The following is a 13,385-nucleotide window of genomic DNA, read 5'->3' as shown; positions in this document are numbered from 1 at the left end:
AGAACAGCCAAAACAATCTTGAAAAAGAATAACAAAGTTGGGGAACTCACACTTCCTAATTTCAAACTTATTATGAAACTAAAGTAATCAGGATGGTGTGGTACTGGCATGAATGGAAATATATAATAGATCAATGGAATAGAGTTGAGAGTCTAGAAATAAACTCCTACAGTCAATCAACAAGAGTGCCAACTATTCGTTGAGGAAAAGAACAGTATTCAATAAACTGTGCTGGGACAACATGCAAAATAATGAAGTTGAACCCCTACCTCACATGATATACAAAAATTAACTGAGAGAAGATTATAGACCTAAATGCAAGAGCTAAAACTATAAAACTCTTGAAGAAAACATGGGAGTAAATCCTCATGACATTGGACAAGGCAATGGTTTCAATGGTTTATTAGATATAACACCAGAAGCAAAGGGTACGAAAGAAAAAATAAATCAGGTCTCATCAAAATCAGAAATTTCTGTAACTAGAATATGTAAAGAACTCTTAGTAGAAAATTATAAAGATAATTCTTTTTTTTTTTTTTTGGAGATGAGAGTCTTGCTGTGTTGCCCAGGCTGGAGTGCAGTGGTGCAATCTCAGCTCACTGCAGCCTCTGCCTCCCGGGTTCCAGTAATTCTCCCGCCTCAGCCTTGTGGGTAGCTGATATTACAGGCACACGCCACCATGCCTAGCTAATTTTTCTATTTTTAGTAAAGAGACGCAGTTTCGTCATATTGGAAAGGCTGGTCTCAAACTCCTGACCTCAGGTGATCCACCTGCCTCAACCTCCCAAAGTGCTGGGATTACAGGTGCTGAGCCACCATACATGGCCACAACTCAATTTTTAAAAATGAGCCAAGGATTTGAATAGTCATTTCATCAAAGATATAAAAATGGCCAATAAACACATGAAAAGATGTCCAACATCATTAGTCATTAGGGAAATGCATACCAAAACCACAACAAGATACCACTTCAGCCCCACTAGGATGGCTATAGTAAAAGACAATATCAAATGTCAAGAAGCACATGAAGATTGGGCAGGGTGGCTCACATCTGTAATCCCAGCACTCTGAGAGGCCGAGGTGGGTGGATCACTTAAGGTCAGGAGTTTGAGACCATCCTGGCCAACATGGTGAAATCCCATCCCTACAAAAATTGGTCAGGGTTGGTGGCAGGTGCCTGGAATCCCAGCTACCCAGCAGGCGAAGGCAGGAGAATCGCTCAAACCCAGGAGGCGGCGGCTGCAGTAAGCAGAGATCACACCACCGCACTCCAACCTGGGTAACAGACTCTGTCTCAAAAAAAAAAAAAAAAAAAAAATTTACTAATGGAATGTAAAATGGTATAGTTGCTATGGAAAACTGTTTGGCTGTACCTCAAAAGTTAAACCTAGAATTAACATAAAACCCAGCAATTCTACTCCTAGGCCCATACCCTAGAGAACTAAAATATATTCACACAAAAAAACTGTACTTTAATGTTCATAGCAGCAGCAGCATGCAAAATAGCCAAGACATAGAAACAAATCCAAATGTCCAACCAATGATAAATGGATAAACAAAATTTGGTATCTCCATACAATGGAATATTATTTAGCCATAAGTACTGAATGGAAGTACAACGTGGATGAACCCTGAAAACATGCTAAACACAAAAGGCCATATATTGTAAGATTTTATATAAAATGTCCGCAATAGACAAATCGGTAGACAAAGAGTAGATTAGTGGTTGCCAGGGACTAGGGGTAGGGAGGAATGGGAAGTGACTGCTAATGATACAAGTGTCTTTGGGGATGATGAAAAGGTTCTAAAATTAATTGTGGTGTTGTACAATCTTGTAAATATGCCAAAAACCACTGAATTGTACATTTTAAAATAGTGAATTTTATTATACATGCATTATCCCAATAAATCTGTTTTGTTTGTTTTAGACAGAATTTCACTCTTGTTGCCCAGGCTAGAGTGCAGCGGCACAATCTCTACAACCTCCGCCTCCCGGGTTCAAGCAATTCTCCTAACTCAGCTTCCAGAGTAGCTGGGATTACAGGCGTCCACCACTAAACCCGGCTAATTTTTTGTATTTTTAGTAGAGAAGAGGGTTTCATCACATTGGCCAGGCTGATCTCGAACTCCTGACTTCAAGTGATTACCCGCCTCAGCCTCCCAAATTGCAGGGAGTACATGCATAAGCCACCGTGCCCGGCCAATAAACCTGTTTTTAAAAACATCTTATACGTGGCTTGCGGCCACCTGTCTATTAAAATCGTAAAATAACACTCTTGATTCCTGCCCTTTACTTCATTTCTGAGGGCTGGTGACACCAACCTCTGTGCTTTCCTAACCCATGCTTTGGTAAAAGCTCCAGAAAGTCTTGCCTCCAAAATGGTATTTTACCCAGCACTGGTTATATTTTAGAGAGTTGGCTCAAGCAGGCAGATAAATCTGAGGGCATTCACTCTGGGTAATACTCACCTCAAGAAGCTCCGCATACATACTGACTTGGTATTCACTCTTAAAAATTGAATAGACAATTTTTTACAAGCATAAATTACATAATTTGCAAATTTTTATTTAAATGTTGGTTATAGGCACATATATATCCAGGTTTTTTTTTTCCAACTAGACCATAAAATCTCCAAAAAAGGCCCAAGTCTAAAGTCTACGCCCTAATACTGCCCCAGTGCCCTGCACAATGTCCCATGTGGTCCTTTGTTTCGAGGACTGATGATACCCTGTAACATGAATGTGGGAATTACATTCCAGTTCTATCACTTACTTAGCTTTGTGACTTGGGGCAAGTTGCTTAAATTGTGTGCCTCAGTTTACTCATTCCTAAAATAGGGCTAGCAATACCTGCCCGTTGATATTTAGCAAAAACAAAAAACAAAGTAATGTTGGTGACACGCTGAACACAGCATCTAGGACACAGAGATTTGAGGCAGTCATTGTCTGCATATACTGATGGAGTCAAATCTTTTTCTTCCCATATATTTGCATTTTGACTAACTGTTATTTGCCCTCTCAATCAGCAGTTTCCTCATCTGCAAAATTCTATGCCAAAAGATCTCTGAGAGGATTGAAAAAAAGAAAAAGCCTACAACTCCTATCACACAGCAGGGGCTCAAACAAAAACAAAAACGACCCTTTCTTTTCCATCTCCACCACTAAGGCGATTTCTTTAGCAACAACCTACAGCCCCCTCGTGCACCCAGCTGAAACGCCATCAACATCGCCGAACAGCTTCTAGACCTATCTGTGGACAAACGAGTGGTCTCCAAGAACGCCAACCGTAACTCCACGTCAGGGAGCCATTTTTCCAGCCAAGAAAATGAAAAGGTGTGCGAGTAAGATCTAAGGAGTAAAATACCCCTTCCGGCGATCATCGATGCCCCCTTCCCACTCCGCCAGCGACCCAGCACAAAGACCGCAGTCAACACCGGCAAAGACCTTTGCTTTCTCACCCTACCCGTCCAGCTAGAGGGGACGTGGCGTGGACAGCCATACAGGGGGAGGTGTGGGTGGTCGTGGGGCGAAAGGCCCAAGACCCGGCAGCGGCGGGCGAGAGCGGAGCAGCCTGGGGAACCTCTGCACCCGGCGGTGTCGTCTGAGGGAGGGGTTGAGCCTTACCTTCGCCCGCTTGCGCCTGCTAGTCCGACGCCCCTCCGGAGTCTCTGCTATTCCAGTTTCCATGGGGGTCGCAGACCCAGGCACGGCGGTAGGCCCGGCCTGAGGCCCTGCGGACCCCGGCGGTTCGGCCAGGCCCCCGGGGGGCGAGGCCCGCGGAGGCTCTTTCTTGCGGGGCGTGCGCTCCCCGGCCGCCCCCGGCCCGACCTCGGCTGGGCCCGACAGGCCTGCGGGCGGCGCGGCCACCTCAGAGCCGTTCTCAGCACCGCCCGCAGTCCCGGGGCCAGCCTCCGTCCCGGCTGCCGCCGCTGCAGCCGCCGCCGCTGCGGCTGCCGCCTTCTTCCCAGACAACATCTCCGGCCGCCGGGCCGCCGACGGCCGTAGGGGCCGCTCGGTCTGTCGCTCCGTGGGTCCGAACCGCCTCGACTTGCCTCGCTTCACGTCGCCCGCGCGCCGCCAACCGCCGTCGCGTACGCAAGCGCTAAGCGCGCTCCCGCTGCGCCGGGACAAAAAGGGCCGGAGTCGCCCACGAGCCCCGCCCCTCCCACGCAGCCATAGAGCCGCTCTCACGGCTAGAGCGGCACAGCAGCCAAGAATGTGTAGCTTGCCTAGAGCGTCTCCCCGGCTTTTGGAACAGGATCTGGCACAGTCCGTGGTCTTAGGGCTTCTGGGCCAGACTAAACCTCCGAAGGTGACCATTTCCTCCAGGGACTTGCGGGTTTGCATGCGTGCGTTCGTTCATTCACTCATCTAATATTTTGTCAATTCAACCAGTATCTATTAATGCTTGCCTACTACGTAACAAGGGCTACATTATGAAGTTCTTGCTTTCAAAGAACTTAACAATCTAATGGGGGAAAACAAATAATGCTGATAGGGCGTCTTATTTATTCGTAATTGTCCTGCTTGGACTGGGCAAAAAGCTTGGAGAGCACATCAGTTTCGATGGTAATCAAATGGAGAGAAGTTAGGAAATCCATGTTTGAGTCCAGACGGAATTGGTCTTGTCTCCAAGCCTTTGTTCATACTCTTCCTTCTGTCTGGCCCCCAACCCCATTCGCACCCCATGTCCCCCATACATAATAACTGTAAAGGAGAACTAACCTAAAAACCCAGTAAGGGCCAGGTACAGTGGCTAGCATCCGTAATACCAGCACTTTGGGAAGCCGAGGTGGAAGGATTGCTTGAGCCCAGGAGTTTGAGACCAGCCTGACTAACGTGGCGAAACCCTGTCTCTACTGAAATTACAAAAATTAGGCAGGTGTGGTGGTGCGTGCCTGTAATCCCAACTACTCAGGAGGCTGAGGCAGGAGAATCGCTTGAACCTGGGAGACGAAGGTTGCAGTGAGCCAAGATCACACCACTGCACTCCAGCCTGGGCAACAGAGCAAGAGTCCGTCTCAAAAAAGAAAATAAATAAATAAAATAAAATAATAAAAGTTAATGTCTCTAGGTGGGAGAATTGCTTGAGGCTAGGAGTTTGAAACCAGCCTAGGCAATATAGCAAGACTCTGTCTCCAAAAAAAAAAAAAAAAAAAAAAAAAAATTTTGAGATGGCGTTTCGCTTTTGTTGCCCAGGCTGGAGTGCAATGGAGTGACCTTGGCTCACTGCAACCTCCTCCCCCTAGATTCAAGCAATTCTTCCGCCTCAGCCTCCCAAGTAGCTGGAATTACAGGTATGAGCCACCACACCCAGCTAATTTCTTATTTTTAGTAGAGATGGGGTTTCTCCATATTGGTCAGGCTGGTCTGGAACTCCCAACCTTAGGTGATCTACCTGCCTTGGCCTCCCAAAGTGCTAGGATTACAGGCGTGAGTCACTGCGCCTGGCCAAAAAAAAAAATTTTTTTTTACATTAGCTGAGTGTAGTGGCACATGCCTATTGTCCTAGCTACTCTGGAGGCTGAGGCAGGAGGATCACTAGAGCCCAGGAGTTGGAGGCTTCAGTGAGCCATGATCGCACCACGGTACTCCAACCTGGGCAACACAATGAGACCTTGTCTCAAAAATAAAATAATAATAAAAAGTTAATGTCTAACTGTACAGAGTCCAAAACCTAATCAATATTACATATTATATTTTTTCTTTTTTTTCTGCTATAGATTTGTCTGTTATACATATTATATTAAACAAAGTTACCTTCCCCTAAAGCATCAAGATGGGCTAGTATAACTGTGAAAGCAGTTATGTCCAAGTTTGGATAGCTTTTATTTGCCCCTGTGATGGTAGGGGCTCTGTATTGGCCATTTTTTTGCCAGTGGCTAGGCCCAGAAATACTGGTGAATGAATGAGGAGGCCTACATCACTTGGCTGTTGTGAGGACATCATGAGATAATACTTGCAAACTGCTTGTCAAAGAGTCTGGCACATAGTGGGTGCTTCAGACATAGGAGGAGTTATTGTTATGTGGCAACTGGGTGTTGGGAGGGAGCTGGTTATGACTCAGAGGTGTGGGTAGCCGTGACTCTTGTCATGGAGGGGCCTGAGGCAGGGTCCTGGGGTCTGTGTGCCTCCACGCCATAATGCTGGCAGAACTGATATTTCTCTTTAGGAGTCTCCGTGGGATACTTGCCTCCTCGGGCACCATAGGAGCAGTGGCAATTTGGCTGATGAGCTGTAAGCCAGTCTTGTTTGGGTTCCTATTCCTTCTGCTGTTGCTTAGCAACTGGCTGGTCAAGCATGAACACAAGCTGACCCTCCCAGAGCCCCAGCAGGTGAGCAAGACGGGCCTTGGCTTCAGCTCAGGGATAGGGGATATTTGTAGCTAGATTGGTTTGGGGGGTAGGGAATAGGGAGGTGTCGAAATAATGGGGCTGGACTGGGGAATCCAAGACTCTGGTCTAAATCACCATTCTACAGCTTCCTTTTAGGTGGTGCTGGCAAATTTCTTCCCTCCACAAGGGGTATCAGTTGCCTCAGCTGTTAAATCAGGACCACCCCAGACTCTCCTATTTCATGTTTGATGTCAGCATGCTTTGGCAAGAGTAACAACTACTTTAATGTGAAAAAAATTTTTTAATTAAAATGAATGAACATAGATACGTCTCTAAAATAGAATAATAAAGACAGCAGAAATGTACATAGATTATGACATCTTTCATTTAATGTTAAAAAAAAAAAAAAAAAAAACATGCTAGGCCAGTGCAGTGAATGACATCTGTAATCCCAGCACTTTGGGAGGCTGAGGCAGGTGGATCACTTGAAGTCAGGAGTTCAAGACCAGCCTGGCCAACATAGTGCACCTGTAATACAAGCTACTCAGGAGGCTGAGGTAGGAGAATCACTTGAACCCGGGAGGCAGAGGTTACAGTGAGCTGAGATCATGCCACTGCACTCCAGCCTGGGTGACAGAGCAAGACTCCATGTAAAAACAAAAACGAAAAACATGCAGAACGGCCCAGTGCAGTAGCTCACACCTATAATCCCTGCACTTTGGGATGCCGAGGCAGGTGGACCACTTGAAGCCAGGAGTTCGAGAATAGCCTCGGCAACATGGCAAAACTATGTCTCTACAAAAAATACAAAAATGAGCCAGGCATGGTGGTATGCGCCTATAGTCCCAGCTACTCAGGAGGCTGTGGCTGGACCTGAGCCCAGGAAGTTGAGGCTGCAGTGAACTGCGATCATGCCACTGCACTCCAGCCTGGGTGACGGAGTGAGATTGTCTCAAAAAAAAAAAGCAGGCTGGGGACGGTGGCTCATGCCTGTAATCCCAGCACTTTGGGAGGCTGAGGCAGGAGGATCAGGAGGTCAGGAGTTCAGATTGGCCAACATGGTGAAACCCTGTCTCTACTAAAAAATATAAAAAATTCGCTGGGTATCTCGGCTCGTGCCTGTAATCCCAGCCATTTGGGAGGCTGAGGTAGGAGAATTGCTTGAACCAGGACCTGGAAGGCAGAGGTTGCAGTGAACTGAGATCGCACCACTGCACTCCAGCGGGAGCTACAGAGCAAGACTCCATCTCAAAAAAGAAAAAAAGCGAAACAACAGCCTATCTTGTTTATGGATGCATATGTGCAGTGAAAGTAGTTTAAGGCAGGATGTCTCAACCGTGGCACTATTGACATTTTAGGCCAGATGATTCTTCATTGTGGGGGGCTTACCTATCACCTGTGCATTGTTAGCTTAGGGGCATCTCTGGCCCCTACTCATGAGATGCCAAGTAGCACACCCCGATTTTGTGACAATTAAACGTATTTCCAGACATTGCCAAATGTTCCCAGGGGAGGGCAGAATGCCTTCCATTGAGAACTACTTTATAAAGAAATTCATGGAAAAATAAATATTAAATGCAGGATTACAGTTAAGATGATGATATTCAGAGATGGGGGAGAATGCTGCGGGCGGGAGAGTCCACAGAGAACTTTAGTTATATTTATATTTTATTTCTTAAGTTAATATGGGAATATGAGCATTTGTTGTATTATTTAGCTTTTTTTTGCATGTCAGATATGTTTAATTTTTTTCAGTTAACCATTTTATTTTATTTATGTATTCAGCTTTTTGAGACAGGTCTCGCTCTGTGGCCCAGGCTGGATGCAATGGCACAACCATGGCTCACTGCAGCCTTAACCTCTGTGGGCTCAGATGATCCTTCCACCTCAGCCTCCCAAGTAGCTGGGACTACAGGTGTCCACAGGGGTAATTTTTTCTAGTTTTTGTAGAGATGAGATTTACCATCGTGCCCAGGCTGGTTTCAAACTCCTGGGCTCAAGTGATCCTCCTGCCTCGGACTTCCAAGGTGCGGGGATTACAGGCATGAGCCACCACACCTGGCCTAATTTTTAAATATTTTTAAAGACCATTAGTTTGTAGCTGAATCCAAAAAGAAAAAAATTGAGTGTTATTTTTAACCAGGGGAGGGAGAGATGAGAATCATAGAGATAAAAGCATGTCATGAGACCACTGAGACTTTGCAGTTTGAGATCATGCTGAGCCTGACAAAATACTCAGAGAGACACGTTGGAAAAACAGTCTCCTGGAGATAGATGTATTTAGGCTAAGGGCTTTATGTCCACTGCAACTGGCAGATTAGCGAGCCATCTCATGCATTCCTATGAACCAAAGGCCAGCGGGGGACTCAGGAATTTGAGGCTGTGTGATGATGAGAAAGTGACTTCCCACCTGGGAGTGGTGGCTCACACCTGTAATCCCAGCACTTTGGGAGGCCAAGGCAGGCAGATCACCTGAGGTCAGGAGTTTGAGACTAGCCTGGTTAACATGGCAAAACCCCATCTCTACTAAAAATACAAAAATTAGCCAGGCGTGGTGGCAGGCACTTGTACTCAGGAGGCTGAGGCTGGAGAATCACTTGAACCCAGGAGGTGGAGTTTCAGTGAGCCAAGATGGCGCCATTGCACTCCAGCCTAGGCCACAAGAGTGAAACTCCGTCTTAAAAATAAGAAAGCGACCTCCATTGCTGGGTCCCCAGTCTCCACAAAATAAGGCAAAGACGCTCCCCTTGCAGGCAGTGGTGAGAATCTATTAATATGTTTGTAAACCACCTGGCATAGAGCAGGTGTTCAAACAAGGAAGGGATTGTCATTATTAACCAACTTTCCCCTTTTCTGGCGGTGGGGAGCTTAGAAGGAAGAAGAGAAACCAAAGGCTTCTGAAAATGACTCCAAGAACAAAAAGGCCAAGAACACAAAAGAAGTTGAGAGAATGCATGCCCGCTTTGCCCTCCAGGACAAGGTCCTCCAACGGCTTCTGTTCAGTGAAATGAAGCTGAAGGTCCTAGAGAATCAGATGTTCATCATATGGAATAAAATGAATCACCACAGGCGGTCAAGCAGACATCAGAATTCTCCCATGAAGAAACACAGAATGAGGAGGCATGAGTCAATTTGCCCCATCCTGTCTGACTGTACTTCCAGTTCCCCCAGCTAATGAGGCCGAGGTGGGCTGGCCTCTGCGGATGTTACCTTGACTCAGTAAAACCCAGTCACAGCCTATTGCATGTTCGTAGTAAGTTATAACAGAAAGGTGCCTAGGAGCCAGGAGGAGGATCAGAGGCTGAAAGATTGCCTCTGGAAAAGAAATCTACACAGCAGGTCTACTAGGTATCACATAATGGCATGGCCTAATGGGGCTCTAGAACCATCCCTTTCTAGAGAGCCTTCTATTTCAGTTGTATCTATCCTGGTTCCTCCCTGGCCCCATGCTGTTCACCCTGAGTCTCCCCACTACTGTCCCAGCCCCTAGTCTCCCCTCTCATCCTGCACCCAGAGGCCAGAGCCAGCCCTGCCAAGCCTGTCTCTGACCATGTCCCTTGCTCATTATTTTTTTTGGGATGGAGTTTCGCTCTTGTCGCCCAGGTTGGAGTGCAATGGTGTGATCTCGGCTCACTGCAACGTCCACCTCCTGGGTTCAAGCGATTCTTCAGCCTCAGCCTCCCAAGTAGCTGGGATTACAGGCGCCTGCCACCATGCCTGGCTAATTTTTGCATTTTTAGTAGAGACAGGGTTTCACCATGTTGGCCAGGCTAGCCTGGAACTTCTGACCTCAGGTGATCCACCTGCTTCGGCCTCCCAAAGTGCTGGGATTACAGGCATGAGCCACTGTGCCCAGCTCATGTTATTGAGTTTCAACCAGAGCTCAGTTGCCCACTGACAGATCTGAGCTGGTGAGTTTTGTGTTATTAAGTGAGATCAGCAAGTGTTAGAGCTTGAAAGACAAGCCAGCACCTAGCCGAGACTTTTCTTTGTAATGAGAACTGGAAAGGAAATCATTATCTCAGTTTGATTCAGTGTGACTTAGTGTTATGTTGGTGTTCTACCTAAAATCATCTCTCTCATGCAAGTCTCATGTATTCTAACCAAACCAGAGGACCTGCCATTCCTCAAATGCATCCACATCTTTGGTTACATTGTTTCTTCCCCTGTGATCCCTAATTTTCTCCTTTCTGCTGTTATAATTCTTCACTTCTTCCAAAGCCATCATGTCTAGGAAGCTCCCCTCAACCCAGCTTTGATGAATCTTTTTCCTTAGCATTCTTTCCACATTTTATCTGTAGTTCTACAATAAAATGAATCAGAATCTGCTGGGATTTGATTTGTACACATTACTACAGTCCTTCACCATGCTTCAACTAGACTATAAAATCTTTGAAGACAAGCACAGAATATTGTTCATCTGTGTATCCCTCCCTGACCCGTAGCACCTAACACAGTGGCTAGTATACAAGCAGTGCTCAATAACGAGTATCTAGACCAGGTATAATGGCTCATGCCTGTAATCCCAGCACTTTCAGAGGCCGAGGCAGGCAGATCACCTGAGATCAGGAGTTCGAGACCAGCCTGGCCAACATGGTGAAAACCCGTCTCTACTAAAAATACAAAAATCGACCAGGTGTGATGGCGCACACCTGTAATCCCAGCTACTCGGGAGGCTGAAGCGGGAGAATAGTTTGAACCTGGAAGGTGAAGGTTGCAGTGAGCCAAGATCATGCCACTGCTCTCCAGCCTGGGCAACAGAGTGAAACTTTGTCTCAAAAAGAAAAAAAAAAATCAATGTCTTATATATCCAGACATTTTCTCTGTCCTCTCATTTTATGATGATTCTCTTATATCCTGTTTTGTTTGAGAGCAGAATCTCTGGGGCTAAACTGCTTAAATCCTAACTTACCAACTCTCCGTTGTGTGATCTTGAACAACTCATGGTTGTTTATTCTTCCTGCACCTCAGTGTCCTTAACTGTAAAATGGGCAGATTAACACTGAATCTTATAAAATTTATAGATGGTGTCTTATAGATGGTGTCTTAGTCTGTTTGTGCTTCTATAACAAAATTCCTGGCAGGATGTGATTGCCACGCCTGTAATCTCAGCACTTTAGGAGGCAGAGGCAGGAGGATCACTTGTGCCCAGGAGTTTGAGACCAGCCTGGGTAACTTGGTGAAACCTTGTATCTACAAAAAATACAAAAAAACTAGCTGGACATGGTGGTGCATCCCTGTGGATCCAGCTACTTGAGAGGCTGAGGTGTGAGAGTCACCTGAGCCTGGGAGGTCAAGGATGCAGTAAGCCATGGTCGTACCACTGCACTCTAGCCTGGGTGACAGGGTGAGATCCCATTTCAAAAAACAAAAGCAAAAAAATTAGCTGGGTGTGGTGGTGTGCACCTGTAGTCCCAGCTACTTGGGAAGCTGAGGTGGAAGGATCGCTTGAGCCCGGGAGGCAAAATTCAAAATGAGCCAAGATCGCACCACTGCACTCCAGCCACATACACACAAATACCTGGGACAGGATAATTTATATATAAAAATAACATTCCTTCAGCCAAAAATAAATAAATAAAAATAAATAAAAATAACAACAGCAGGTATTTATTTCTCACAGTTCTGGAGGCTGGGCGGTCCAAGATCAAGGCTGTGGCATCTGGTGAGGTTGGCTCTCTGCTTCCAAGATGGCACCTTGAAAGCTATTTCTTCAGAGAGGAAGAATGCCTTGCCCTCATTAAGCATGAGGTAGAAGGGCAAAAGGGAACAAACTCCTTCTATCAAGCATTTTATAGTGGCATTGATCCATTCACAAAGACAGCGCCCTCATGACCTAAATACCTCCCCAAAGGCCACACCTCTGAATACTGTTGCATTGGAGATTTTTTCAACACATGCATTTTGGGAGACACATTCAGACCATAACATTCCTTCCCTGGTTCCCCAAATTTATGTCCTTGTCACATGCAAAATCCTCATCTAAGTCAGTTATGGGTGAGACTCAAGGTACAATTATCTTGAGACAAATTTCCCTCCAGCTGCAAACCTGTGAAATCAAATGAATCATGTGCTTCCAAAATACAATGGTGGGACAGGCATAGGATAGATATTTCCATTCCAAAAGGGAGAAATAGAAAAGAAGACAGGACTAACAGACCCCAAGTACGTCCAAAACCTTTTTTTTTTTTTTTTGAGACAAGATCTGGCTCTGTCACCCAGGCTGGAGTGCAGTGGCATGATCTTGGTTCACTGCAACCTCTGCCTCCCAGATTCAAGCATTTCTCCCACCTCAGCCTCTTGAGTAGTTAGGATTACAGGTATCCAACAGCATGCCTGGCTAATTTTTCTATTTTTAGTAGAGATGGGATTTCACCATGTTGGGCAGGCTGGTCTTGAACTCATGGCCTCATAGGGGTTTGCCTGCCTGGGCCTCCCAAAATGCAGAGATTACAGGCATGAGCCACCATGCCCAGCCTGCTTCTCTTTTAATTTTAAGTTTCATCTTTAAATCATTTCTCTCTTCTTGGGCTTTGTCAATCAATTTAGAAAGTTTATTTTGCCAAGTTTAAGGACCCACCTGTGACACAGCCTCAGGAAGTCCTGACGACATGTGTGCCCAAAGTGGTTGGAGCACAGCTTGGTTTTACACATTTTAGAAAGACATGACACCTCAATCAATATGTATATGTTGTATATTGGCTTTGAGAGGCCGAGGTGGGCAGATCACTTGAGCTCAGGAGATCAAAACCAGTCTGGCCATTGTGGTGAAACCCCATCTCTACTAAAAATGCAAAAAAATTAGCCTGGTATGGTGGTGGGAACCCATAATCCCAGCTACTAGGGAGGCTGAGGCAGAAGAACCGATTGAACCTTGGAGGTGGAGGTTGCAGTGAGCTGAGATTGCACCACTGTACTCTAGGCTGGGTGAAAGAGTAAGACTCCATCTCAAAAAAAAAAAAAAAAAAAAAAAAGATGTACATTTGTTCAGTCCAGAAAGGTGGAACAACTCAAAGCAGGGAGGAGGCTTCCAGGTTGTAGGTAGGTAAG

At 45.9% G+C, this 13,385-nt stretch overlaps 2 protein-coding genes across 3 annotated transcripts in view; one reads left to right on the top strand and one right to left on the bottom strand.

Moving 5' to 3' along the window:
- The window catches only part of KDM1A (lysine demethylase 1A), a 66,526-nt gene extending 62,423 nt beyond the window's left edge, over positions 1-4,103 (bottom strand). The window contains exon 1 of one of the 2 annotated variants that reach the window (XM_012439908.3): positions 3,625-4,103. In XM_012439908.3, coding sequence (XP_012295331.3) covers positions 3,625-3,975 — 351 coding nt within the window. In that variant the 5' untranslated portion in view covers positions 3,976-4,103. The remainder of the gene's footprint in view (positions 1-3,624) is intronic. The other variant, XM_021668457.2, reaches the window with a different exon arrangement.
- A 2,040-nt stretch (positions 4,104-6,143) lies between these two features.
- Positions 6,144-10,016, top strand: TEX46 (testis expressed 46). Its single transcript, XM_012439766.2, has 2 exons — positions 6,144-6,335; positions 9,208-10,016. The coding sequence occupies exons 1-2, from the start codon at positions 6,144-6,146 to the stop codon at positions 9,508-9,510; spliced, it is 495 nt and encodes a 164-aa protein (XP_012295189.1). The 3' UTR covers positions 9,511-10,016.
- The last annotated feature ends 3,369 nt before the right edge of the window (positions 10,017-13,385 follow it).

Source organism: Aotus nancymaae, unplaced genomic scaffold (assembly GCF_030222135.1).
Source record: "Aotus nancymaae isolate 86718 unplaced genomic scaffold, 86718_ANA_hifiasm-v0.15.2.pri h1tg000053l, whole genome shotgun sequence".
Taxonomy (NCBI): Eukaryota; Metazoa; Chordata; class Mammalia; order Primates; family Aotidae; genus Aotus; species Aotus nancymaae.
Note: the sequence above shows the minus strand (reverse complement) of the source record. Positions and strands in the feature narration are given on the sequence as shown.

Excerpts from the sequence above, each read along its gene's own strand:
- TEX46 (XM_012439766.2), top strand. The coding sequence starts at position 6,144 with ATGCTGGCAGAACTGATATTTCTCTTTAGGAGTCTCCGTGGGATACTT. Across the intron at positions 6,336-9,207 it reads CCCTCCCAGAGCCCCAGCAG|AAGGAAGAAGAGAAACCAAA; the intron begins GTGAGCAAGACG and ends TGGGGAGCTTAG.